The sequence below is a fragment of the Schistocerca americana genome, chromosome 8 (genome assembly GCF_021461395.2).
Source record: "Schistocerca americana isolate TAMUIC-IGC-003095 chromosome 8, iqSchAmer2.1, whole genome shotgun sequence".
Classification (NCBI taxonomy): Eukaryota; Metazoa; Arthropoda; class Insecta; order Orthoptera; family Acrididae; genus Schistocerca; species Schistocerca americana.
In genome coordinates, this window is record NC_060126.1 from 305,690,224 (window position 1) to 305,717,186 (window position 26,963).

The following is a 26,963-nucleotide window of genomic DNA, read 5'->3' on the forward strand; positions in this document are numbered from 1 at the left end:
GCCCCTGCCCACCATACTCATTACTCGCGGCAGTCAATCTACCGATTCCCATAAGAGTTTGAGCAATGTGAGTACACCCGCACTGGGACATGTCCGAAAGGATAGATATCATCTTCATATAGATAAGGATACCGGCCCATGGTCTTCTTCAGTGCGGATGCACTAAAATTGCCCGAACTCTTACGGGAATCGGTAGATTGACTGCCGCGAGTAATGAGTATGGTGGGCAGGTTCACTAAAATGTAGTGTGCGTCTCACGGGGAGCGTGGAGGAGATACGTCTCTGCACTCTTGATATCGTCTGTGTCCTCGGTGGCTCAGTCGGAAACAGCGTCTGCCATGTAAGCAGGAGGTCCTGGATTTTAGTCGCAGTCGGGGCACACATTTTTCAACTGTCCCCATTGATATTTATCAACGACTGTAAGCAGCGAAAGGTCTAGATTCCATATAACTTGCTACGTAAATACAGTCGCAAAGTACTTTGGAAACTGATTTTGTTGACAAATAACTACGAACAGAAAACAGTAAAACGTGCAGTGTAATTTTTCGTTTGGAAATTGAATGAAAATGTAGTTGTTAATTAAAAAATCTTAAAAGAAGTAGTTCTTGATGTACTGCAGCTCTAATAATGTTGTTCGTTTTTTAATCATAGTGAAATACGCGGTTGCTATTCGGCAGGAAGGTCCAATCTGTCGCGAAATGGAAACCACTGTGAAAATCAAAGATGTTTTATTTGCAACAGCTATCTACACCTTCCAGCTAGTTCTCTACAAAGCCGCATCTCCAACTAAGACATCTGTCGTAGCGTTGTACCAACTTTCCAATACCCTCGTCATAGAAAGCAACCGGCTGTGCTTTCCGCCAATTCTCTACACTGGTCCACAGCTCCTTGTCTGTGCCAGAATGTGGTCTTCGAAGCCAGCGGTTCATGTGAGGAGATACGAAACGCAGGGGGAGACAATTTCTGGCTATATTTTGCGTGTTCAAACACTTTACATCGAAAACGTTGCAGGAGCACCTTCATTTCCTCTGCACAGTGCGGCCGAGAATTGTCATGAAGACATCAGGCAAAATCTCCCACCAGACTCTCACACGTCACGGGAGACTCTATTTGTTAGACATATTGCTGTGCACTCTGTGCGCTCAGAAATGAACAGAGTGAAGGGACGCGATCGATGGGAATACTAGAACACAGCCCATCACGTCTGTGCAAAGTTTCATTGGATTTTCAGCGAGATTGGACCTCACATTTTGCGGCGTGCACTGTATTGGTTCAAATGGCTCTGAGCACTATGGGACTCAACTGCTGTGGTCATAAGTCCCCTAGAACTTAGAACTACTTAAACCTAACTAACCTCAGGACGGCACACAACACCCAGCCATCACGAGGCGGAGAAAATCCCTGACCCCGCCGGGAATCGAACCCGGGAACCCGGGCGTGGGAAGCAAGAACGCTACCGCACGACCACGAGATGCGGGCTCGCGTGCACTGTAGCTGTAGCGGTTATAAGCTAAGAACTGACAAACTTATTTGTGCTCTGTAATACAGTTATTACATTTAATAGATTTCAGCGGTGTTGCGTGCCGTTTGTGGCGAAATAACGACTTAATAAACTTTTGTAATCGTTCGCTCGCTGTGATGTATAGAGTTTCCAATGTGTTGAAGTCGTTTAGTAAATTTCGTGCTTTAGTTTTCAACTGACGTTTATTATTCTTTCTAGTGAAATATTTCAGTAAAATTTTCATTTAGTGTTTTAACTTCGCTTAGTGTTACAGTGGTCGTTTTAATTTTTTGGTTTTAGCTAATAATTTTGTGAAGTTTTGCTGGTATTGGTATCGGCTGTGTTGTAGTAGTATTAATACAAGTAGGTTCTTTCTTAGTAGGCAGAGAATTTCGAGACCATTATTGTTAGTTCTTAAATAGTTCTACTGGTGTAACTGAACTTTAGTAACGTAGACGTATAGTTTATTTTCAGTAACTGTAAAATTTTACCATGAGTGAAAAGTGTGGGCTCCGTCGTAGGTTTGTGAGTAGTGGATTACGGTGTGGGATTTGTTCAAAGTATTTTCATTGGGGGGAATGCAGTGGGGAAGCCAGTGGTCATTTTAGGGACATCCTCTCCTGGGAATGTAGAATCTGTAGTAGAAACAAGTTAATAAAGGAGCAAGAGCGTAAAATCTGTGCCCTTCAGGTGCAGTTACAATGCACAAAGGAGGAACTAGATAGGTTGAGGAGGGTGAAGGGTGGTGGGGAATGGAAACTGGCAGTTGGCAAGAAGGTAGCTAGGAATAGGAGGTATTCAGTTTTACTTTGCATAAATGCAATAGATACGACCAACTGTCAGGGTTGAGTGGAGAGGAACCTCGTGTAGCCGTAGATGCAGGTAACTTGCAGCAGTCCTCAGCAATTAGGAGGCCTAGGTTAGTTGCAAAGTCTAGCAGAAAGAAGGTTCTGCTGTTAGGTACTGACACGTTCCATGACCTTGGAGATTTGAACTTGACATGTAAATAAAATAAAATAAAATAAGCCTCGTAGTAGGTGACCAATACCAGTGGACTTTCAAGTACGGGCTCCTGGTGTCAGTTACCTTGGATTTTCTGGAATATCACCGTATTCGAGGGAATGGTATCCGAATCTTCACAGGATTCCTGTTAGTTACCGTATACATTCATTACTGTGGGAAGTAGACTAGCTCTAAAAGAATCATTCTCTGATTAATAAAATGTTGGACACACAGTAATATGAGGAGCAGCCAGATGAAAACTGAACACACGCCACAACGGGACCTTGTAAGTAATAACCAGACACATTAAGATATTTGTCCCACTGGGAGATGAGACGACTAGTTCCTGTTTCGTTGGGCGCTCTCGGCCGCTGACGTATCCCCAAGCACACCTACTGTTCCACTTCCTCGTCCGACTGAAATCGAAATCCACGCATGTCTTTCTTCAGGTCGCTAAATACATGAAAATCATGCGGCGAATGATCTTGGCCGTACGGAGGACGTTGTAGTGTTTCCCAAGCAAATAGCTGAAGAGTATCATTCGTCCCACTAGGGGTGTGGAGCTGGACGTCATCGTCCGAGACATTCCCGAGCGTTGTGACTTTATGGTGCCCCGCAGTTTCTGCAAAGTGTTTTCATAGCCCTGCACACTGATTATGGTTCCACGCTCGAGGAACTCGACTAGTAGCGTGGCCGTGCAGTCAAACACGAAGGTCATCATGACTTCAGGTGATGCCACCATTTCGAGGGCGAGGACAAAGGCGAAAGCCAAAGTCGCCTTTCGGATGCGACTTTGTAATTCAGGCACCTTGCCGTGTACTGCCATAAAAGCCGAGACGTCAGCGACTCAGTCTACGGTATTACATCTACATCTACATCCATACTCCGCAAGCCACCTGACGGTGTGTGGCAGTGGGTACCTTGAGTATCTCTATCGGTTCTCCCTTCTATTCCAGTCTCGTATTGTTCGTGGAAAGAAGGATTATCGGTATGCCTCTGTGTGGGCTCTAATCTCTCTGATTTTATCCTCATGGTCTCTTCGCGAGATATACGTAGGAGGGAGCAATATACTGCTTGACTCCTCGGTGAAGGTATGTTCTCGAAACTTCAACCAAAGCCCGTACTGAGCTACTGAGCGTCTCTCCTGCAGAATCTTCCTCTGGAGTTTATCTATCATCTCCGTAACGCTTTCGCGATTACTAAATGATCCTGTGACGAAGCGAGCTGCTCTCCGTTGGATCTTCTCTATCTCTTCTATCAACCCTACCTGGTACGGATCCCACACTGCTAAGCAGTATTCAAGCAGTGGGCGAACAAGTGTACTGTAAACTACTGCCTTTGTTTTCGGATTGCATTTCCTTAGGATTCTTCCAATGAATCTCAGCCTGGCATCTGCTTTACCGACGATCAATTTTATATGATCATTCCATTTTAAATCATTCCTAATGCGTACTCCCAGGTAATTTATGGAATTAACTGCTTCCAGTTGCTGACCTGCTATTTTGTAGCTAAATGATAAGGGAACTATCTTTCTATGCATTCGCAGCACATTACACTTGTCTACATTGAGATTCAATTGCCATTCCCTGCACCATGCGTCAGTTCGCTGCAGATCCTCCTGCATTTCAGTACAATTTTCCATTGTTACAACCTCTCGATATACCACAGCATCATCCGCAAAAAGCCTCAGTGAACTTCCGATGTCGTCCACAAGGTCATTTATGTATATTGTGAATAGCAACGTTCCTACGACACTCCCCTCTGGCACACCTGAAATCACTCTTACTTCGGAAGACTTCTCCCCATTCAGAATGACATGGTGCGTTCTGTTATCTAGGAACTCTTCAGTCCAATCACACAGTTCGTCTGATAGTCCATATGCTCTTACTTTGATCATTAAACGACTATGGGGAACTGTATCGAACACCTTGTGGAAGTCAAGAAACACGGCATCTACCTGGGAACCTGTGTCTATGGCCCTCTGAGTCTCGTGGACGAATAGCGCGAACGGGGTTTCACACCATCGTCTTTTTCGAAACCCATGCTGATTCCTACAACCGAGCCAGATCGACATGGACTGCCAGAGACTGTTAACATTTAGTGTTTAGTTATGAAGCGTGACTCGAGTTGGAAACGGATGATAACCACATACGTGTGTAGAGGCAGCCTCGTGAACGTTACGGTTACGCCCTCGCTGCCGTGCACCACATCACCTGCACAGCTAGCGTTACGGCCTCAGGGCTATAGCCCACGATAGGCGGTCCCCTTTAATTATGGTACATGGGACCTTAACGGTCCAGCGTTGTGTTGGCGATATTCTTGAGCCTGATTGTTCACCAGGGGTAGTTTTCCAGTAAGATAATGCTCGTCCGTGTAAAACTCGAATTGCTCAAGACTTCCTACGTCATGTTTCGACTCTCTCATGGCCGGCCTGCATCCCGGACTTGAACGCTACAGAGAGTGTGTGGGATCAGGTGAAACGCAGATGCTGTCACTCCGTACGTGATTTGGGGGTGTCTATTCAAGATTTGCGGGCCACTCTGCAGTGGGACATCAGACATCTAATCAGCTCGAAGGCAGGCGGTGTTGCGACATGTATTGTAGCAAAAGGCGGTCCAGCGGGGTACTGAAGTTGCACTATACTAGTCTGCTTGTATTCACTGTATTTGTTTACTTGTCTTGATTTTAAGATCAGCTTGAATCAGTCAACCGTATCATTATGCCTAATAAATGTCATTTCGATCCGGTGCTCGTCTCTTGGTGCGGTATTTTCGGTATTGCTGCGTCTATGTAAAATATTTTACAGGACGCTCGTGTGGAAGACTGACTTCTCGCATAGGCAAGTCAGACGTCCAACGGTGCTTTTGTTTTGGACACATTGGGTCATTTTGAACCAATTAATGTTCCAGATCGTAAAGTATGTTTTGAATGTGTGACACACAGGAAGGCTGCGGTCCCAATCATTCAGAGACGTCAACCTTCCCATGTAAAAGTCCAACTGCCAATGTTCCGTTTGTCTTGAAGTCTTACGCCCGCTTATGGTGTCACCCATATAAATACCAGGACGTGCCGAGGAATAATGTCTGTGAATTTTTTGTTTTATTCGCAGTATCGGTTGAGGAGTTAAATGCCATGCATATTACTCGACCGACTTTCCCACTTCGCCGATGTAAATTGCAAACCTCTGACGCTAGAGGGATCCAAATTGGCGATGTGTACCGTAATTATGTGAGTTCGTGAGAAATAGTGTGTTGTAAACATGCAGAAAACGTGCCTCCAGCTGAGTGCTGCACACGAGTGCTGTGCCATGTGCAGCACACCGACGCCTTGGGTTCACTGACACGGATCATCCTACATACAGTCATGGCTCGACCCCTTTCGATTTTCTTCCGTTTCGAAAATTTAAAGCAGCTTCGAGGACTTGACTTTGATAATGGTGAAGCGGTGGAAGCAGAGATGAGGTTGTCGCTCCGTGAACTAAGTCCAACATTGTACAGTGATCGTATCAAGAAACCAGTCTCTCTTAGGATGACATGTGTTCGTAAGCGGGCTGACTATGTTGTGAAATAAATTTGTAGACATGAAGAAAAAAGATATAAAATGTTAGTAAAGTTATTTTATTTAAAGAGCTTTAAGAATTTTCGCATAAAGAACTCGGAGGCATTGCTTCTCAGATTGTCATCTTACCTGCACAAAGGGCACTTCGTATTTTAAGTTAATCTTGATGTGTTACGGAAGTATGTTGCTCGTATAAGTAAAGGGTAAATGAAATTAATTTGGTACAAGACAGATACATATTTGGGGTAATGAAGTGATAATGACGTACTTGAAACGCCCGCTAAACCCGCAGGGCAGAACAGGTGATAAGGATTGTGGAAAGGTCCAAACAAGGTGGCGGTCAGTTTCACTTCAAAATTGTAATTCATTGTAATTTAATAACACGTTTAAAACAAAACGGCGCTTAGCCGGACCTTTACTACTACGAGTTACAAAATGCAATTCTTTCATGGCTGAAGGCCCCCAAACAAGAAATACTGAAGACACCCAGCTAAAATTCCAAATAAAATAATTAAAATATATACGTATATCACAGCTAGGCTGAAAACCTCAAGGCAAAGGTGGCTAGAACAAACATAAACAAGGTGCAATACAAACGGCTAAATTCCACAATTAAATTTCAACATTTTAAAATATATTACCATAATCTTTTAAGGTAGAAGGCCGGAACGTTTTCGCTTAAGGGGAAATTTTAAGAATAAGGCTTTAAGCGGCTGAAGTGCCCCAGTTGATTTTCCAAAAATTCAAAAATACCTTAAAACTTTAGGTTTTAAGTGACCGAAAGCACACTAAATGAAAAAGTAACGCAACGACAATAACTAATTTAATAATAAGGTTTTAAGTGGCTGAAGGCCTACAATTGATTTTGCAAAAATTCAAAATAGCTTAAACTTTTAAGTTTTAAGTGGCCGACAGACAACTAAACGAAAAGATAGCACAACAGCAGTAGCTTTCAGCAAAATATCCGCTTGCCAGAATTCAAACTTACTTATACGGGCTGAAGGCCCTTGATTTACATAAACCACAATAATAACTTTTTTTAAAAGCATTGGCTATAATACATTACCAACAGACCATTAAAAAAAGGACAGTAGAGACAACGGCACTCAGACGCCTCCAGGGGGGGGGGGCGGAGGTTGGGGGGAGGGAGGCCTGCCCTCGAAAGATTAACGTTCACTTGGATGAGACAGGTGGTGGGCCCACTACACTTGGCTGAGCACTATGGGACTCAACTGCTGAGGTCATTAGTCCCCTAGAACTTAGAACTAGTTAAGCCTAACCAACCTAAGGACATCACAAACATCCATGCCCGAGGCAGGATTCGAACCTGCGACCGTAGCGGTCTCGCGGTTCCAGACTGCAGCGCCAGAACCGCGCGGCCACTTCGGCCGGCCCAACTACACTTGATCCGTCGGTAACCCAACCAAGATACAGTCACGGACCGACTGACCAAACCACTTTCTAGCCACCAATCGGTACGTGAACTCAAGTACCAAACTGTTACAGACGTGATTATCCGCAATGAAATATGTATTAAGCTGTCAAAACTACACACCGTGTTGGACAGTGACAACAGGTGAGGAAAGGACACTGTCTGAAATTACGTTAGTGGCCAGGGCAGGTAACCGGAACACTAACGACCACAAGGCAGAAAATTCCGCTTGTGCACTTGAATTGTAGTGAACCAATACAGTTAATTCCACTCGATTTCTCCACTACAAACACTCGGTGTTGCTCACAGGAAAAGCTCCCCAACAGCAAACCACCGAAACGAGCAACACAACATGAACGGACGTAGCTTGGGTACTTAGGACACCACTCAACTTTGACGCCCAGGGTCGGTGAGCCACGAAGCTCGTAGCGATCGGACGGCTACACACACGCTCCGACACTGCGCAGGGACTGTCAGCGGACCCAGCCGACCGGCCGCAATGACAAGGGAACCTCCCCATCGCACCCCCCTCAGATTTTATTATATGTTGCCACAGTGGATAGGCCTTGAAAAACTGAACACAGATCAACCGAGAAAACAGGAAGAAGTTGTGTGGAACTATGAAAAAAGTAAACAAAATATACAAACTGATTAATCCATGCGCAAGATAGGCATCAAAAAGGATAATGTGAACTCCGGAACGCCGTGGTCCCGTTGTTAATGTGAGCAGCTGCCGAGCGAGAGGTCCTCAGTTCAAGTCTTCCCACGAGTAAAAAGTACAATGTTTTATTTTCAGACAATTGTTTTGCGAAGCTGCACAGGTACACAAAGCAGTATTGTTTCCGTGATCGTGCGTCAATTATCAGAGTTCAGACACTCACACATAATCAACTTCGCTGTCCAAAATTCCAAGACATATTCAGATCTGCTTGGACATATGCAGGATTTGACGGTGTACACACGGAAAAATTTGAAAACGTTAAAAACATATGTTTTGACAGAGCACAGGGAAAACTGTGCGACTGTGAAACTGTTTCATTCATTTGTTGCAGTTTATGTGACGTACACTTATGTTTTCATCACTTTTTTGGGAGTGATTATCACATCCACAAGAAAACCTAAATCGGGCAAGGTAGAAGAATCTTTTTACCCATTCGCCAAGTGTACAAATTAGGCGGGTCGACAACATACTCCTGTCATGTGACGCACATGCCGTCATCAGTGTCGTATAGAATATATCAGACGTGTTTTCCTGTGGAGGAATCGGTTGACCTATGACCTTGCGATCCAATGTTTTCGGTTCCCATTGGAGAGGCTCGTCCTTTCGTCTACTAATCGCACGGTTTTGCGGTGCGGTCGCAAAACACAGACACGAAACTTATTACAGTGAACAGAGACGTCAATGAACGAACGGACAGATCATAACTTTGCGAAAATAAAGAAATTAAACTTTTTACTCGAGGAAAGAGTTGAACCAAGGACCTCTCGTTCCGCAGCTGCTCACGCTAACCACGGGACCACGGCGCTCCTGAACTCGCGTGAGTCTTGATGTTGCATATCATACCTATGGACTACTCAGTTGGTATATTTTGCTTATTTTTTCATAGTTCCACACAACTTCTTCCTGTTTTCTCGATTGATCTGTGTTCAGTTTTTCAAGGCCTATCCACTGTGCCAACTTATAACTAAATCTGAGGGGGGTGCGATGGGGAGGTTCCCTTGGGAGATATCCTACCTGGTCCGCACCAACCGACCGACTGTCCGCACACACACAACTATATGCACATGACCAAAGATGGTACACGGTGGAAATATCTATACACATCGCTGCTGCCACATGTAGAAGGAGGAAGAACCATGGTATAACCGCAACAACGGCGGGAACCGGAAGCAGATAGACAGCGAAGTTCAAGGAAAGTCATAGTTCGGAGTGAGCACGGCTCAACCTCCCCCTCCTCAAACTTAACCCAGAAAGGGGTTAATTCAAACCCCGAGGTACTTGAACTTAACTTCACTAAGCTGAACCCGATGTTGCTCGCCTGAGCTGTTCTCCTTAACCAAGAGATTTACTGGCCTTAATAGTTGCATAATAGCGCATGGCCCCAGGAAACGCGGATTGAATATACTAAGGTTGGCACCGCACACCTGCCTCCCTTAGAAATTGCGGGCATAAACTTGGTCCCCTGGCCTACCCTTAAAGGTTTCCCAATTACGTTTATAAAGCTCGGCTTGCTTATTATGAGCTCTGAGTATATTAAGCCTGGCCCTTTTCCAGTTTTCCTTGATGACCCGCGGATTAACGTCATGTGGAATAAGGTCCTGGATTCCCCGCAAGTTGGAAAGAAGGGAATTGCCTGGATAGGAAAAGATCAAGGATGCAGGCGTAACTCACGAGGCTTCATGAATGGCGGTATTAAAGGCAAAACTGAGCCAGGGAAGACTGCAGTCCCATTTGCAGGGTGTTTTCTGATGGTAAATAATCAAAGGGGCTTAAGATTCCTATTAACCCTTTCTGCAAAGGACACCTGGGGATAATACGGGGTGGTGATGACATGCGTAACACCATTCTGAAAGCAGAAGGCCTTAAAGGGGTCCGAAAGAAAGGCAGGAGCGTTATCACTAACCAGCTGCTTATGTGCCAGAAAACACTAAAGACTCTAGTCAAGTCATTAATCATGGTGGTAGAGGTAGCGTTACAACTCGGAAGGAGCCAAGTAAACCTAGAAAAAGCATCAATCATAAGGAGTACATATCGATGACCCCTTTTGGTCCGAGGTAAAGGCCTCAGGTAATCAATATAGGGCTTGTGCACGGGAGAGGACTCTCGTTCAGAACTCAACCAGCCTTGTTGAATGGCATTGCTGGATTTGGCTACTTTACACAAGAGACATTTGTCTAACATCCTGGCCCATAGAGGGTCAAGTTAAATGCTCCTTGATCTTTTGGAGCGTCTTGTAAGTCCCTAAATGTCCATCCACCAATGAATCATGAAAATAACCGAAGGACGGACGCACAAAGGTAGCAGGCAAATAGATCTGAGACTGCTTAGCATTGCCCACCTTCCTGCAAAGAATACCCCTCTTAATCTCATATTCTTCCGAAAGCTCTACTGCCAACACACGTTGCTTAATACCAGCCCACACATAGTCCTGATCCTGATGGCGTGCAATGTCCTCAAACAAAAGGGGAATTACACCTAACACCATACAATTAAGATTGTCGCTGTCTACCTGCTCCCTTCTCTGAATACACACGTCTTTGGTAAACATCCGGCGGAGAACATCCGCCAAGACATTTTCAGAACCTTTAATATGTTTATCTTCGAACTGAAATGCTGAAATACGTACTGGCCACCTGGCAGTACGGCCAATTTTACGCGGCCTCGCCGGTACCCAGCTCAACGTTTGATTGTCGGTTTCCAATTGGAAAACCCGATGATCAAGGTAGAACCGACAATTTTCTAATGCAAACAAAACGGCCAAGGTCCCCCACTCATAGACAGTACTTAAGGTCGGCATCTGTTAACCGCCGAAACGCGAATGTAAATGGTTGTCTCTGCCCCTCAAATTCCTGGAGGAGAACAGCTGAAATACCGGCATTACAAGCATCAGTCTGCACGACAAACCTTTTGCTAAAATCGGGTACCCCAAGAAGCGGCGGGTTGGCCATCGCTGTCTCAATATGCTCAAAGGCAGCCTCCTGGGCAGGTCCCCATTCAAAACGCACTCCTTTAAGGCGCCTAAAGTAATTTGCCATGCCTATAAATCTAGCATTCCCCGCATATCAACAGGAGGAGGCAATGCCCACAGGGCTTTCGTCCGCTCTTGGTCAATGCGAATACTCTGACCCGAGCCTATATGGCCTAAGAAAGATACCTTCCGCCTAGATAGCGCAGTTTTACTAGGTTTAACAGTCAGACAAGCTCGCTGTAACCTCAAAAGAACCTGCCGAACGTGTCCAAATGTTCCTCAAACGAACGACTATAGATAACCAAGTCGTCCACATGATTATAGACATCGACTAACTTCAAGTCCCCAAGAATATTATCCAATAAAGGAGTGAGCACCGCCGCTCCGCTAGCTAACCCGAAGGAGACTCTGTTAAATTCGAACAAGTTCCAATCAGTACAAAAGGCAGTGACATGTTTACATTCCTCAGCCAACGGAGATTGATAATAGGCCTGATTCAAATCAAGAACAGTAAACCAATTAGCACCGGCAAACCAAGTAAAAGAATTATGCAAATCTGGCAAAGGTACTGATTCGAGTACAACATTGTCGTTCAATTGCCGGTAGTCAACGACAGGTCTGAAATTCCGCCCCTGATCCTTAGGTACACGAAAAATTGGAGAAGCATAAACAGAAGTAGAGGGTCTGATGACTTCTTGTTGCAGCATCTGAGATATCTTAGCCCTGAGTATCTTAAACTTCAGGGTTGAGAGGCGTTGTGGAGATATCCTAGCGGGAGTGTCATCAGACAAACGGATATAATATTCAAGAACGCCGATGACAACCAGGTTATTGTTAAGCAGTTTAGAAAAACTATGCAACAAATCGCGCAGGTGAGACGCCTGATTGGGTAAGAGATGCGCCAGATCAAATTCATTAGCTGCAACCTCTACGCCGAAGGGCCTGGCAGTTCGCCATACACCAGGTTTAGCACACTTGCGAAAGCCAAACATCTCACCGGGTGATAACCTAAAGGAAAAGGTATGAGCGGAATAATCCAAAATGAGTCCGGTTTTATAAATGAAATCACACCCCAATATTAGATTAACAGGCAGTCCCTTAACCAAAGATACAGGCCAGGAATAATCGGCAACCGATGCATTCCCCGTACCCAACCCTGCAAAGGTAACACACAGCATTTGGCCACCCAACATCTCTGCACCGAGGATGGGACCAAACGGAGTCCGGTAAGATGCATAAATTCCAAAAGCCACTCAAAACTCAATAATGACAAGGAACTACCGGAATCCAAGACCGCGCAAACGGGCTCGCCACCTATCCGAGAACAAACTTAAGGCAAAGGGAATGATGCGGGGGTGACCACGCCAGTGCACCAAGGCCTAGAGACTCGAACTCTGGTTCGCGTGCCAACCCGGCGTCATCTATTGGCTCCAGGAGCACGGGGCTGATCACAAAAGCGTACCAAATGAGCTGTAATGCTGCATCTGAAACAACGCCTGAATTCCATTTTGCTAACTTCAGCGGATGTGGATAATATGTAATCCGCCCCCATGTCGCACCCTGCAACCTTCCGACGCCCGTGGATCTCAAAGGATAATGCAGATGCAGCAAGGACAAGAAGCTGTGTGGACTATATCGACATACTGATATAACTGCTCATGACCCCGCTGCACTTCCTAAATGCGGCAGCACTCAAGTCGTTTCCGAATCCCAGTGGTTAATCTTTGACTAATCACGAGCCCCCTTAATTGTTGCAAGGTAAACACTTCGGCCATGGCTCGTGAGAGGATGTTCTGCAACTCGCCTCTAGCTAGCGGGTATACCAATGACAGCATCACGTGGTGTGAGAACGCGAAAAGTGGCCGTCTGTTGTTCGAGACGAACCGACAACCACAATACATTTTCTACTTAAACAGTTCGCTCTACAATCAATTCGGTCGGACCCTGAAAGAAATAAGCCAGAGGGTTAGGCAACTTAGAGAAACACGGCATCTAACTTAACAGCCACTGGAATAATGCGACCCCTGGCCTGGCCCCCATGTTCTGTTCTCCGTGATAGCGCAAGTCACTATCTTCAAACTTCCTCCCATCCAACTCCAAGCATGAAGGCTTTAACTGCAACACGCTCACCCGAGTCAAAATACCTCAAACCTTTAAGATTTAAGTGGCTGACAGCCCACTAAACGAAAAGATAGCACAACAATAGTAACTTTCAGCGAAATATCCGTTTGACAGAATCCACACTTACTTATACGGGCTGAAGGCCCTTGATTTACATAAAACACAATAATAATTTTTAACAGCATTGGCTATATTACATTACCACCAGACCATTAAACATCCATGAAAAGGACAGTATAGACAACGGAACTCAGACGCCTCCAGGGTGGGGGGGGAAGGGGGGGGGAAGGCCTGCCCTCGAAACATTAACGTTCACTTAGATGAGACAGGTGGTGGACCTACTACAATTGATCTGTCGGTAACCCAAGCAAGATACAGTCATGGACCGACTAACCAAACTACTTGCTGGCCACCAATTGGTACATGAACTCAAGGACCAAACTGTTACGGACGTCATTATCCACAATGAAATATGTATTGTTGTTGTTGTGGTCTTCAGTCCTGAGACTGGTTTGATGCAGCTCTCCATGCTGATCTATCCCGTGCAAGCTTTTTCATCTCCCAGTACCTACTGCAACCTACATCCTTCTGAATCTGTTTAGTGTATTCATCTCTTGGTCTCCCTCTACGATTTTTACCCTCATCGCTGCCCTCCTATACTAAATTGGTGATCCCTTGAAGCCTCAGAACATGTCCTACCAACCGATCCCTTCTTCTAGTTAAGTTGTGCCACAAACTTCTCCCCAATCCTATTCAATACGTGTCCTACCAACCGATCCCTTCTTCTAGTTAAGTTGTGCCACAAACTTCTCCCCAATCCTATTCAATACCTCCTCATTAGTTATATGATCTACCCGCCTAATCTTCAGCATTCTTCTGTAGCACCACATTTCAAAAGCTTCTACTCTCTTCTTGTCCAAACTAGTTATCGTCCATAATTCACTAACATATAGGGCTACACCCCATACAAATACTTTCAAAAACGACTTCCTGACACTTAAATCTATACTCGATGTTAACAAATTTCTCTTCTTCAGAAACGCTTTCCTTGCCATTGCCAGTCTACATTTTATATCCTCTCTACTTCGACCATCATCAGTTATTTTGCTCCCCAAATAGCAAAACTCCTTTACTACTTTAAGTGTCTCATTTCCTAATCTAATTCCTTCAGCATCACCCGACTTAATTCGACTACATTCCATTATCCTCGTTTTGCTTTTGTTGATGTTCATCTTATATCCTCCTTTCAAGACACTATCCATTCCGTTCAACTGCTCTTCTATGTCCTTTGCTGTCTCTGACAATGTCATCGGCGAACCTCAAAGTTTTTATTTCTTCTCCATGGATTTTAATACCTACTCTGAATTTTTCTTTTGTTTCCTTTAATGCTTGCTCAGAAATATGTATTAAGCTGTCAAAACTACACACCATGATGAACAGTGACAACAGTTGAGGAAAGGACACTGCCTGAAATTACGTTAGTGGCCAGGGCAGGTATCCGGAACACTAACGGCCACAAGGCAGAAAATTCCGCTGGTACACTTGAATCTGAAATAAGGTAATAAGGTAATATGGTTGACTCCACCAAAAGGAACACGGCCTGAGTGTACGTCAGTGGTCAGGGCAGATAGCCAGAACACTAACGGCCACAATCCAGAAAATTCCGCTGGTGCACTTGAATTTTGGTTGACTATAGTAGTTAATTCCACTGCATGGCGGCTCGAATTCACCACTACAAACACTCGCTGTTGCTCACAGGAAAAGCTCCCCAACGGCAAACCACCGAAACGAACGACACATCATGAACGGACGTGGCTTGCGTACTTAGGACACCGCTCAACTTTGAAGTTCTGGCTCGGTGAGCCACGATGCTCGTAGCGATCGGACAGCTACACAAACGCTCCGACACTGCGCAGGGACTCAGCAGAGCCATCCGACCGGCCGCACTGAGATATCCTCCCTGGTCCGCACCAACCGGCCGACTGCCCGCACACACACTAGCTGGAAACTATATGCACAAGACCAAAGATGGTACACGGCGCAAGTATCGATACACATCGCTGCTGCCACTCGTAGAAGAAGGAAGAACCACGGCATAACTGCAACAACGGCGGGAATCGGAAGTAGATAGACTGCCAAGTACAAGGATAGGCATAATTCGGAGTCAGCATGGCTGAGTAGTCTATTTACATTTCAGCAACTGCCGTTCCTAATACTCTCGTTTACTTTATTAACTGCTAATTCCACACTTCCGTGTTTTAATATACGAGGGTATGTCGGAAAGTAAAGATACACCATACGCCAGAGGAACAGAAGAGTTTTGGCGAGCAAGTTGGCAACACTCGTGTTAACCTTGAACCGTTAGCTTTCTCCTCGCGGTCGTTCGGCAGTTGAACGTTGCTTCTGGTTGGTGTATGTCGTGTTTAAAATGGCTGCGCCGATATAAAATCCCACCAAATACGAAGTGCGCTCCGTCATACGTTTTCTTCATGCAAAAGGTCAGCGACCAGCAGATATTCAAAAAGAAATTGTTTCTGATTATGGGAACATCATGAATCGACAAAATGTAACGAATTCTCTGAAGGTAGGACCGATGTTCATGACGAACAAAGAACAGGTCGGCCATCTGTGATCTCTGATGCCCTTCTTCGGAGAACGGAGGAAGCAATTCATGCGAACAGACGTCTCACATTGAATGAATTGCTTCAGATAATACCGGACGTGTCAGTGAAAACTCTGTATGACGTTGTGACTGTCAAGTTAGGGTACAGGAAATTCTGTGCGCACTGGGTTCCAAAACTGTTAACAGAAGAACACAAAAAGAAAAGGATGGGCTTTGCACTCGACTTCCTCGCACGCAATGCTGAATCAGGTGATGAGTTCCTTGATCACATTGTGACAGGTGCCTAGACGTGGGTTTATCACGATTCACCTGAATCCAAGCAACAATCAATGCAATGGCGCCATTCTAATTCATCAAAAGCCAAGAATTGCAAAACGTCGATTTCAGCGAAGAACATCATGGCTTCTGTTTTTTGGGACAGACAAGGCATTCTCCTATTGGAATTTATGCCTCCTGGAACGACGATTAATGCTGCTGCATATTGTCAGACTTTGAAACGTCTTTGAAGGGCAATTCAAAACAAACGTAGGGGAATGCTGACAAGTGGAGTCCGCTTGCTTCATGACAATGCTGGGCCTCACACAGCGCTCGTAACCAAAGCACTACTCAAACAATTCAAATGGGACGTATTGGACCATCCGCCATACAGCCTGGACCTTGCGCCGACCGACCTCCATGCCTTCCGTTACCTGAAGTTATATCTTGGTGGAAAATCATTCCACGACGATGAAGAGATCAAAGATGAAGTTGAAATGTGGTTCTGACAACAGGTGGCAACCTTCTATGACTGTGGGATACAAAAGCTTGCGCACCGACTTAACAAATGTTTCGATAACAGGGGTGATTATGTCGAAAAATAACAAATAATCAAGTTAATAAGATGTAACTGACGATTTCTAAATAAATGTTCTGTTTAAGGACTGCCAACCACTGTATCTTTACTTTTCTAAACGCCCTCATATATATGTCAGTAGTGTACAAAAAAAACTCTTAATTAAATCTCTGAATCTGAATGACAAATTGAAATTGATTGCAGTATCAAGTTTATCCCTTTGAGGCCGTTTTCCTCCTCTATTTTGAGACACTAGTTCTCACATCTATCCAGTGTTTTGTACTCCCTTCTTAAGTTCCTTATATACACATGTGACACCCAGTTCCTAAACCACTATGCAGCGTTTCCCTCTGATTCAAATAATTTACATGTCACATATCACTCTTAATATCATTTATGATCCCGATCAAGACTGATTCCTGTTTATACATAATTATTACAGGTCGCTGTTTTCCTATATAAGAACTATGTTCTTTAAAAGTTAAAAATATGATAATTTCTTTTTTACAGGATAATTGTGACTCAATCTGCCTCCACCAACGTGAAGGTATGTACAAGTTTAATTCATACGTAACTTATACACTAAACTAAGCTACAGTCCGTCCGAACTGGCCTTGGAAGGCCCAACAGTACCGACCGGCCGCAGTGTCATCCTCAGGCCACAGGTGTCACTGGATGTGGATATGGAGGGACATGTGGTCAGCACACCGTTCTTTCGGCCGTATGTCAGTTTACGAGACCGCAGCCTCTACTTCTCAATCAAGTACCTTTTCAGTTTGCTGCACCCCGCTTCCCAACAGCGCTCAGCAGACCGGATGGTCACCCACCCAAGAAATAGAAGAACAGTTTATGGGAGAACATACGATCGGTACCAAGAACGAGAGAGGCGAAAGAATAATTGAGTTCTGTAATAAATTTCAGGTGGTAATAGCGAATACTCTATTGAAGAATCACAAGCGGAGGCTTTATACACTCCTGGAAATTGAAATAAGAACACCGTGAATTCATTGTCCCAGGAAGGGGAAACTTTATTGACACATTCCTGGGGTCAGATACATCACATGATCACACTGACAGAACCACAGGCACATAGACACAGGCAACAGAGCATGCACAATGTCGGCACTAGTACAGTGTATATCCACCTTTCGCTGCTATGCAGGCTGCTGTTCTCCCATGGAGACGATCGTAGAGATGCTGGATGTAGTCCTGTGGAACGGCTTGCCATGCCATTTCCACCTGGCGCCTCAGTTGGACCAGCGTTCGTGCTGGACGTGCAGACCGCGTGAGACGACGCTTCATCCAGTCCCAAACATGCTCAGTGGGGGACAGATCCGGAGATCTTGCTGGCCAGGGTAGTTGACTTACACCTTCTAGAGCACGTTGGGTGGCACGGGATACATGCGGACGTGCATTGTCCTGTTGGAACAGCAAGTTCCCTTGCCGGTCTAGCCCCCATCTCGTGGTCGTGCGGTAGCGTTCTCGCTTCCCACGCCCGGGTTCCCGGGTTCGATTCCCGGCGGGGTTAGGGATTTTCTCTGCCTCGTGATGGCTGGGTGTTGTGTGATGTCCTTAGGTTAGTTAGGTTTAAGTAGTTCTAAGTTCTAGGGGACTGATGACCATAGATGTTAAGTCCCATAGTGCTCAGCGCCATTTGAACATTTGCCGGTCTAGGAATGGTAGAACGATGGGTTCGATGACGGTTTGGATGTACCATGCACTATTCAGTGTGCCCTCGACGATCACCAGTGGTGTACGGCCAGTGTAGGAGATCGCTCCCCACACCATGATGCCGGGTGTTGGCCCTGTGTGCCTCAGTCGTATGCAGTCCTGATTGTGGCGCTCACCTGCACGGCGCCAAACACGCATACGACCATCATTGGCACCAAGGCAGAAGCGACTCTCATCGCTGAAGACGACACGTCTCCATTCGTCCCTCCAGTCACGCCTGTCGCGACACCACTGGAGGCGGGCTGCACGATGTTGGGGCGTGAGCGGAAGACGGCCTATCGGTGTGCGGGACCGTAGCCCAGCTTCATGGAGACGGTTGCGAATGGTCCTCGCCGATACCCCAGGAGCAACAGTGTCCCTAATATGCTGGGAAGTGGCGGTGCAGTCCCCTACGGCACTGCGTAGGATCCTACGGTCTTGGCGTGCATCCGTGCGTCGCTGCGGTCCGGTCCCAGGTCGACGGGCACGTGCAGCTTCCGCCGACCACTGGCGACAACATCGATGTACTGTGGAGACCTCACGCCCCACGTGTTGAGCAATTCGGCGGTACGTCCACCCGGCCTCCCGCATGCCCACTATACGCCCTCGCTCAAAGTCCGTCAACTGCATATACGGTTCACGTCCACGCTGTCGCGGCATGCTACCAGTGTTAAAGACTGCAATGGAGCTCCGTATGCCACGGCAAACTGGCTGACACTGACGGCGGCGGTGCACAAATGCTGCGCAGCTAGCGCCATTCGACGGCCAACACCGCGGTTCCTGGTGTGTCCGCTGTGCCGTGCGTGTGATCATTGCTTGTACAGCCCTCTCGCAGTGTGCGGAGCAAGTATGGTGGGTCTGACACACCGGTGTCAATGTGTTCTTTTTTCCATTTCCAGGAGTGTATTTAGTAAAGGCCGGGAGATATAGGAATATTTCAGTTAGATTACACATTAGTCAGGCAGAGATTCCGAAATCAGATACTAGATTGTAAGGCGTACCCACGAGCATATATAGACTCGGGTCACTGTTGAGCATTGATGAAGAGTAGGCTGAATCGTAAGAGAATAGACTAATCAACGACCATAGAGGAAGGACTACGAGAGTGCTAAGGAATGTAGAGATAGGGTGCGACAGTGATAGCTCGGTAGGCAGTTCAGTTGAAGAGGAGTGGACATCTCTAAAAGGGGCAACCGGAGAAGTTGGAAAGAAAACGTAGGTACAAAGGAGGTAGCTGCGAAGAAACCAAGCGTAACAGAATAAATTCTTCAGTTGATCGCTGAAAGAGGATAGTGCAAAAATGTTCAGGGAAATTTAGGAATACAGAGATGGAGTTCACTTAGGAATGAAACAAATAGGAAGTGCAGGGAGGCTGAGGTGAACTGACTGCACGAAAAAATGTGAAGAAATCGAAAAAGATATTATTTTCAGAAGGACTGACTGAAAGTGTAGAAAAGCCGAAACAGGGTTCAGTAAAATTAAAAGCAAGAGGGCAATGGGTATTTTCATGTTAAATGCATAGAAGAGATCAGATAGATTGAAAGAGTACATTGAAGGCCTCTATGATGGGGAAGACCTGATGATGATGTGACAGACGAAGAAACATGAGATTACAGGGAAGAAACATCGGAATTTAAGAGAACTTTGGATGAATTGAGAACAAATGGCGCAGAAGGGATAGATAACGTTCCATCATAATTTTTAAAATCGTCGGGTAACGGGTAAAAAAACTACGATTCACGTTTCCTTTTCGAACAAATGAGTCTGACCGTATACCATCTGACTTTGGGGAAAACGTCATCCACACAATTCCGAGGACTGCAAGAGTCGACAAATCCGAGAATTATCGCGCAATCAGCTTAACAGCTACTTTCAAGAGTAATACACGTAAGACTGGTCAAGGAAATTGAGAATGTGCAGATGACTATCAGTTTAGCTTTAGAAATGGAAAAGGTACCAGCGAGGCAATACTGGAGTTGCATTTGATGATGCTAGAGAGACTAAAGAGAAATCAGGACACGTTCATAGTATTTGTCGACCTGGAAAAAGAGTATCACGACGTAAAATTGTGGAAGGTGTTCGTAAATCTGAGGAAAATTGGGGGTAAGCTATAGGGAAAGGCGGATAATATACAATATGTACAAGAGCCAAGTGGGAACAGTATGAAAGGAAGACCAAGAACGAAGTGTTTGGATTAAAAACGGTGTAAGGCAGGGATGTAGTCTCTCACCCATTCTGTTCAATTTATACACCGAAGAAGTAATGATCAAAATAAAAGAAACGTTGAAGATTCGAGGTGAAAGGATATGAACAATAAGATTCACTGATGACATTAGAGTCCTCAGTGAAACTGAAGAAGAATTACAGGCTATGCTGAATGGAATGAACAGTCTAATTATTTCAGAATATGGGTTGAAGGTAGACCAAAGAATGACGCAAGTAATTAGAAGTAGCAGAAATAAGAACAACTAGAAACATAACAACAGGATTGCTGATCACAAAGTAGATGAAAAAATGGCTCTGAGCACTGTGGGACTTAACATCTGAGGTCATCAGTCCCCTAGAACTTAGAACTACTTAAACCTAACTAACCTAAGGACATCACACACATCCATGCCCGAGGTAGGATTCGAACCTGAGACCGTAGCGGTCGCGCGGTTCCAGACTGAAGCGCCTAGAACGACTCGGCCACACCGGCCTGCAAAGTAGATGAACTTAAGGAATTTTGCTGCCTAGGCAGCAAAATAATCCATGACAGACAGAGCAACGAGGAAACAAAAATAACTCTAGAACTGGCAAAAAGAGTACTCATGACCAAGAGAGGTCTACTAGTACGGGACATAGGGCTTAATTTGAGGCAGAAATTTCTGAGAGTGTAAAACTGGAAACGAAGAGAATCGAAGAATATCAGATTTTGAAAATTAGATCGACGGATAAGGTAAGGAATGATGAGGTTTTGCAAAGAATAGCTGAGTAGAGGAATATATGGAAAACACTGAGAAGAAGGAGGGACAGTAGGACAGAAAACTTCCAAGCTACTAGACAAGGCTGTATAGGGTACAAACTGTCGAGGTAGACAGATATTGAAAAGAAAAGAGAAAAAAGGAGGCGTTAAAAAGAATTGAATTGGGGGGTGGGGGTTACAAAGTTCAAGCAGCTCCACATAAACCATCAGCACAACTTTGCACCCTGTCGTAAAGAGGCATCTGTGAAACAACGTTTCGTATACAATATACCTGAAATAGAATGGCCTACCCAGACGCCCTGTCTGAATCCAATGTAACCTTTGGGATAAGTCAGAGTGCCGGCTGAACTCCAGATCTCAGTGTCTAACATCGTTACCTTCTCTAGTTTCGAATCTTGATGAAGATTTGGCTGCTGTTCCTTCACGGACATATACACCCTTTATTGAAAGTGTTCACAGCAGAGTTCAAGCCTTCGTAAAGACGAAAGATGAAAAAAAACTCGTTATTATTTCCGCTAATAGGTATCCGGATACTTTGCATTGGATAGCGCTCCACATAATGTTGTGAACTACGTACTCTAATCCCGCACATACAGCTTGCTGTTGTTACTTTGTCTATGTGGCCTCAATAGACAGAGTGTATATAGCTTGCGCACGATTAGCACTCCAAAATCTCCTACGACTACCGTCTATACCAATAACGAGCGGAGCGATGATTGGACCCTCAACACTGCTACGACTTCCGTGGAAGAATGGAGCACTGCTTTTCCCAGTGGTGTCTCACTGACACCTCACCATTGTTAGTGTCTGCATTGACCATTAAACCACTAAATACTTCTCAAGCTAGAGCTATTGTGGGTCGCACAGTTTTGCTACATGATTAATATCATGTTTCTGTATTCCATTTATACCCGATCAAATTAGTCATTAAGATCTTACTCAGAACTCTGACTACTCATTTTCTTCCTTCCTAAAGATCTCCCATTTTTAAATAATAATTTAATCGATACTAACACTCCTGTCACTGAGCTTATCTTTGTTTGACAGTGTAATTATCATGTTAGCATAGATTTGAATTATAGTCTTCCCTTGTCGTCTTCAAAAGATTTGGGTTTTACAGATCATAATCTCATTAATTACTGTTCAATGGGTTTCCTCCATTGCATAGATACTCGTCCTGTCAAAACGTGATTAGATGCACTTTCAAATAAAACATCGTCTCACCACTGGGTCGTAGACCATCACCCACAAATTCGCATCAGTACAAAAAAAAAAAGATAAAATAAAATAAAATAAAATCGCTATGCCACAGACTCCGTGGATTCCTCGCAATTGGCGACGTTAATCCCTCTCTTACACGACTCAATTCATGTTTCCTCAAAAACATCATTAAAAAAATCAGTGCACCACGCCTACATCATTAATAGGCCGCATTCACACTGAACATATCACGAAATGCTGTAAAGCCGTATGTTTCACCAACATATGTGTGGTTTCTGTTCTTTCGGAAGTGTATGAAAAATCAGGCACCACACATAAAAAAGTAAGAGTACAGGCGTGGCTCTAGCAAACATGAGACACTGGTGTTACATCTCACAAAAGATAATTAACACGGTAATCATCTATCATCTAGCTGTGAAATGAAACAATCACACAACTCCTTCTTTACTATAAAATTCTATGGTAACGTATGCACGCATATGAAATTATTACAGGCACTATTCGATCTCAGGAAAAGAATAAATCAGGAAAATTGACAATATTTTAAATTGGACAGTCCTAATCTATTAATTTAATTTCCCGGCAAAGACTTCTTAGTTAGGTAAAGGGCATATAACCATAATCTACGATTTACTTACAGGAAGACAAATATGCAGTGGAAACACAGTGATTGCCCGAATCTGCCAGAAGAATGAAAAATTACCACATGCAAATAACAACACTGGCCGAGTCGTAAACGAACCTTCAGTCACTCGAGGAAAGCAAAAGATTCGCGCAACTTCTTTTACCCTACAAACGCTGGGATATTCTCATACTTGCCTAGTCCCACCAGCAGCTTCTCACAACCTTCTGCACTCAGTGGAAAAATTGCAAGCGTCGTGATCTGCTGCTACTGACTGTCAGAACTGCCGTTCTCTTTATCTGCAGACGCCTCTTTCCCATTCCTCCGGATCATGTTATTGTTCCGTTTCTGCAGCTGAAGTATTCTCTAGCAGCTCAGAGGTCTCTGTTACTGACTACCTTCTGCAAAGCTTATTCAGATGGCGACCCGTCGGTACGGCCCAAAGTTCCTTTGTTATGCGCTTTCGTCGGAAGCATTGGGTCTAAAAACTAAGATTGTGCGCGAGTACAGGTGTTCAGCACGCTGCGTTGTTCGACTTCACGTTGCACAGGGAGCATTATGCGAGAAGCTGCCGTAAAGCGGCACCCATTCTGGTCCGAGCAATGCATTGGTTGCTACGTATGCCGGCCGGAGTGGCCGAGGGGTTCTAGGCGCTTCAGTCTGGAACCGCGCGACCGCTACGGTCGCTGGTTCGAATCCTGCCTCTGGCATGGATGTGTGTGATGTCCTTAGGTTAGTTAGGTTTAAGTAGTTCTAAGTTCTAGGGGACTGATGACCTCAGAAGTTAAGTCCCATAGTGCTCAGAACTATTTGAACCATTTGGTTGCCACGTATACTTATCACCAGCTGGTGCTTCGTCTCATTCCTCTGTTTTTCTCCTCCGAAAGACAAGCCGAAACTCCCACGAGCGCCCGACTGGACACAAGTCTCTACCCTTGGTCCGTCTCCGTGTGACCGTTGCTAGTCATGGATCAAGCTAAAAACCAGTGAATACCCATTAAAAATTGCCTCTAGTAAAGGATCTTTTTGAAGTGAAATATGGTAAAGGTAGGAAAGCAATTGATCCGACGTCTGTCACAGATGTGGCCACAGTTCCGCAAGGAGGGGTCGAGCGGTGGGGTGCAAACTTGCAGCGCGCGGGGAATTGCCCGAACCTTCGTCATGCCTGCGAGCACGGGGGGTAAAATGCTACGAAACATCCTACATTGCTATCCATACTACATACCCACGTCCAGGAGTTGCTTCCTGCTGATCTGCCAGCAAGACAAACATCCGCGCTGGAATTTCTTGCTCTCATGGAAGCGGACAATGAATGGTCATGGAATATTGTGTTGCGAGAAGAAGCCCATTTCCATATGTAAGGATATGTCAATGCGCAGAATTGCAGAATATGAGGAAGGAAAATTCAGCGCACACGTCAACCGGTACCACTTCAGTCTGAAAACGGGACTATGTGGATGGTTGATGACATATTTTATCGCAGACCTCCATTATTTCAAGGAGTTCTATGGATCCTGTTACCTATACTGTCACTGGTAAAATTAGAGATATTAGAGCGCGCACGGAGGCTTTCAGACAGTCGTTCTTCCCGCGAACCATACGCGACTGGAACAGGAAAGGGAGGTAAAGCCAGTGGCACGTAAAGTGCCCTCCGCCACACACCGTTGGGTGGCTTGCGGAGTATAAATGTAGATGTAGATGTAGAAGAGTGTAGCGCTCCAAAGTATTGGAAAAGGGCACAGATCATCCCCGTTTTCAAGAAGGGACGTCGAATATATGTGCAGAACTATAGACCTATATCTCTAACGTCGACCACTTGTAGAATTTTGAAACACGTATTATGTTCGAGTATAATGACTTCTCTGGAAACTAGAAATCTACTTGTAGGAATCAGCATGGGTTTCCAAAAAGAAGATCGTGTGAAACCCAGTTCGCGCTATTCGTCCACGAGACTCAGAGGGCAATAGACACGGGTTCCCAGGTAGATGCCGTGTTTCTTGACTTCTGCAAGGCGTCCGATACAGTTCCCCACAGACGTTTAATGAACAAAGTAAAAGCATATGGACTATCAGACCAATTGTGTGATTGGATTGGAGAGTTCCTAGATAACAGAACGCAGCATGTCATTCGCAATGGAGAGAAGTCTTCCGAAGTAAGAGTGATTTCAGGTGTGCCGCAGTGGAGTGTCGTAGGACCGTTGCTATTCACAATATACATAAATGACCTTGTGGATAACTTCGGTAGCTCACAGAAGCTTTTCGCAGACGATGTTGTAGTAAATCGAAGGTTGTAAGAATGGAAAATAGTACTGAAATGCAGGAGGATCTGCAACGAATTGACGCATGGTGCAGGGAATGGAAATTGAATCTCATTGTAGACGAGTGTAATAGAAAGAAATATAGGTCAGCAACTGGAAGCAGTTAATTCCATAAATTACCTGGGAGTAGGCATTACAAGTGATTTAAAATGGAATGATCATATAAAGTTGACCGACGGTAAAGCAGATGCCAGACTGAGAATCATTGGAAGAATCCTAAGGAAATGCAATCCGAAAACAAAGGAAGTAAGTTACAGTACACTTGTTCGCCCACTGCTTGAATACTGCTCACCAGTGTGGGATCCGTACCAGATAGGGTTGATAGAAGAGATAGAGAAGATCCAATGGAGAGCACCGCGCTTCGTTACAGGATCATTTAGTAATGGCGAAAGCGTTACGGAGATGACAGATAAACTCCAGTGGAAGACTCTGCAGGAGAGGCGCTCAGTAGCTCGGTATGGGCTTTTGTTGAAGTGTCGAGAACATACCTTCACCGGGGAGTCAAGCAGTATATTACTGCCTCCTACGTATATATCGCGAAGGGACCATGAGGATAAAATCAGAGACATTAGAGCCCACACACAGGCATATCGACAATCTTTCTTTCCACGAACAATACGAGACTGGAATAGAAGTGAGAACCGATAGAGGTACTGAAAGTACCCTCCGCCACACACTGTGAGGTGGTTTGCGGAGTATGGATGTAGATGTAGATGTGTGTTCAGTGTTTGTAGCGACGTCATCCAACTTCCAATTTTTCTGCCACTGAATCGTGAATTCCAGTCTTCATTGCTTACCGAATTTTGTCTGTTCCCAACATGTCATATGATAGATTATGAGATCTGGCAATGAGGGCTGATCAGTAGGGTCACAACTCTGGAAAACCTATTTTTAACCATTGGTGGTAGTACTTCCTTCGTTTGCGTTCAGACCCCCACAAGTAAATACTTTGTAACCTCCATTATTTCGCCTTAGTGGTAGAGGAATGGATGTTGCAACGCTGACATAACTGTGATATCCGTTGATTCCCGCAACTTCATATTAGGGACGTTTTTACTTCCCGTTAAAAGTTTCATTTGAGACGTTCTGAGGTACCTTCTTTGCATTTTATCCTTCCAGTACTTCTATATCGAACTATATCAGTTTTCTGCTTGTTATGTTCCAGCGTGAAAAATCTTACGTTTGTGACACCAGAAAGATGTCAAGGTTGTTTTCAGTTATGATGTCATGCTAGTTTCATTTAACGTAATTCGTTACCACTCAAATACTCCATCTCTGCTGTTCGGTCATGTTATGAGTTACCACAGCGTACAAATTATGCATGCTAGAATGCACGCTAGAACCAGTTGCTAGTTGGCATCGTAACAATA

General features: G+C 44.9%; 1 protein-coding gene across 3 annotated transcripts in view; it reads left to right on the forward strand.

Moving 5' to 3' along the window:
- LOC124544864 (putative lysozyme-like protein) overlaps nt 1-26,963 on the forward strand; it is a 180,775-nt gene that overhangs the window by 8,605 nt on the left and 145,207 nt on the right. For 2 of the 3 annotated variants that reach the window (XM_047123575.1, XM_047123577.1), the window contains exon 3: nt 17,269-17,305. In XM_047123575.1, coding sequence (XP_046979531.1) covers nt 17,269-17,305 — 37 coding nt within the window. The remainder of the gene's footprint in view (nt 1-17,268; nt 17,306-26,963) is intronic. The other variant, XM_047123576.1, reaches the window with a different exon arrangement.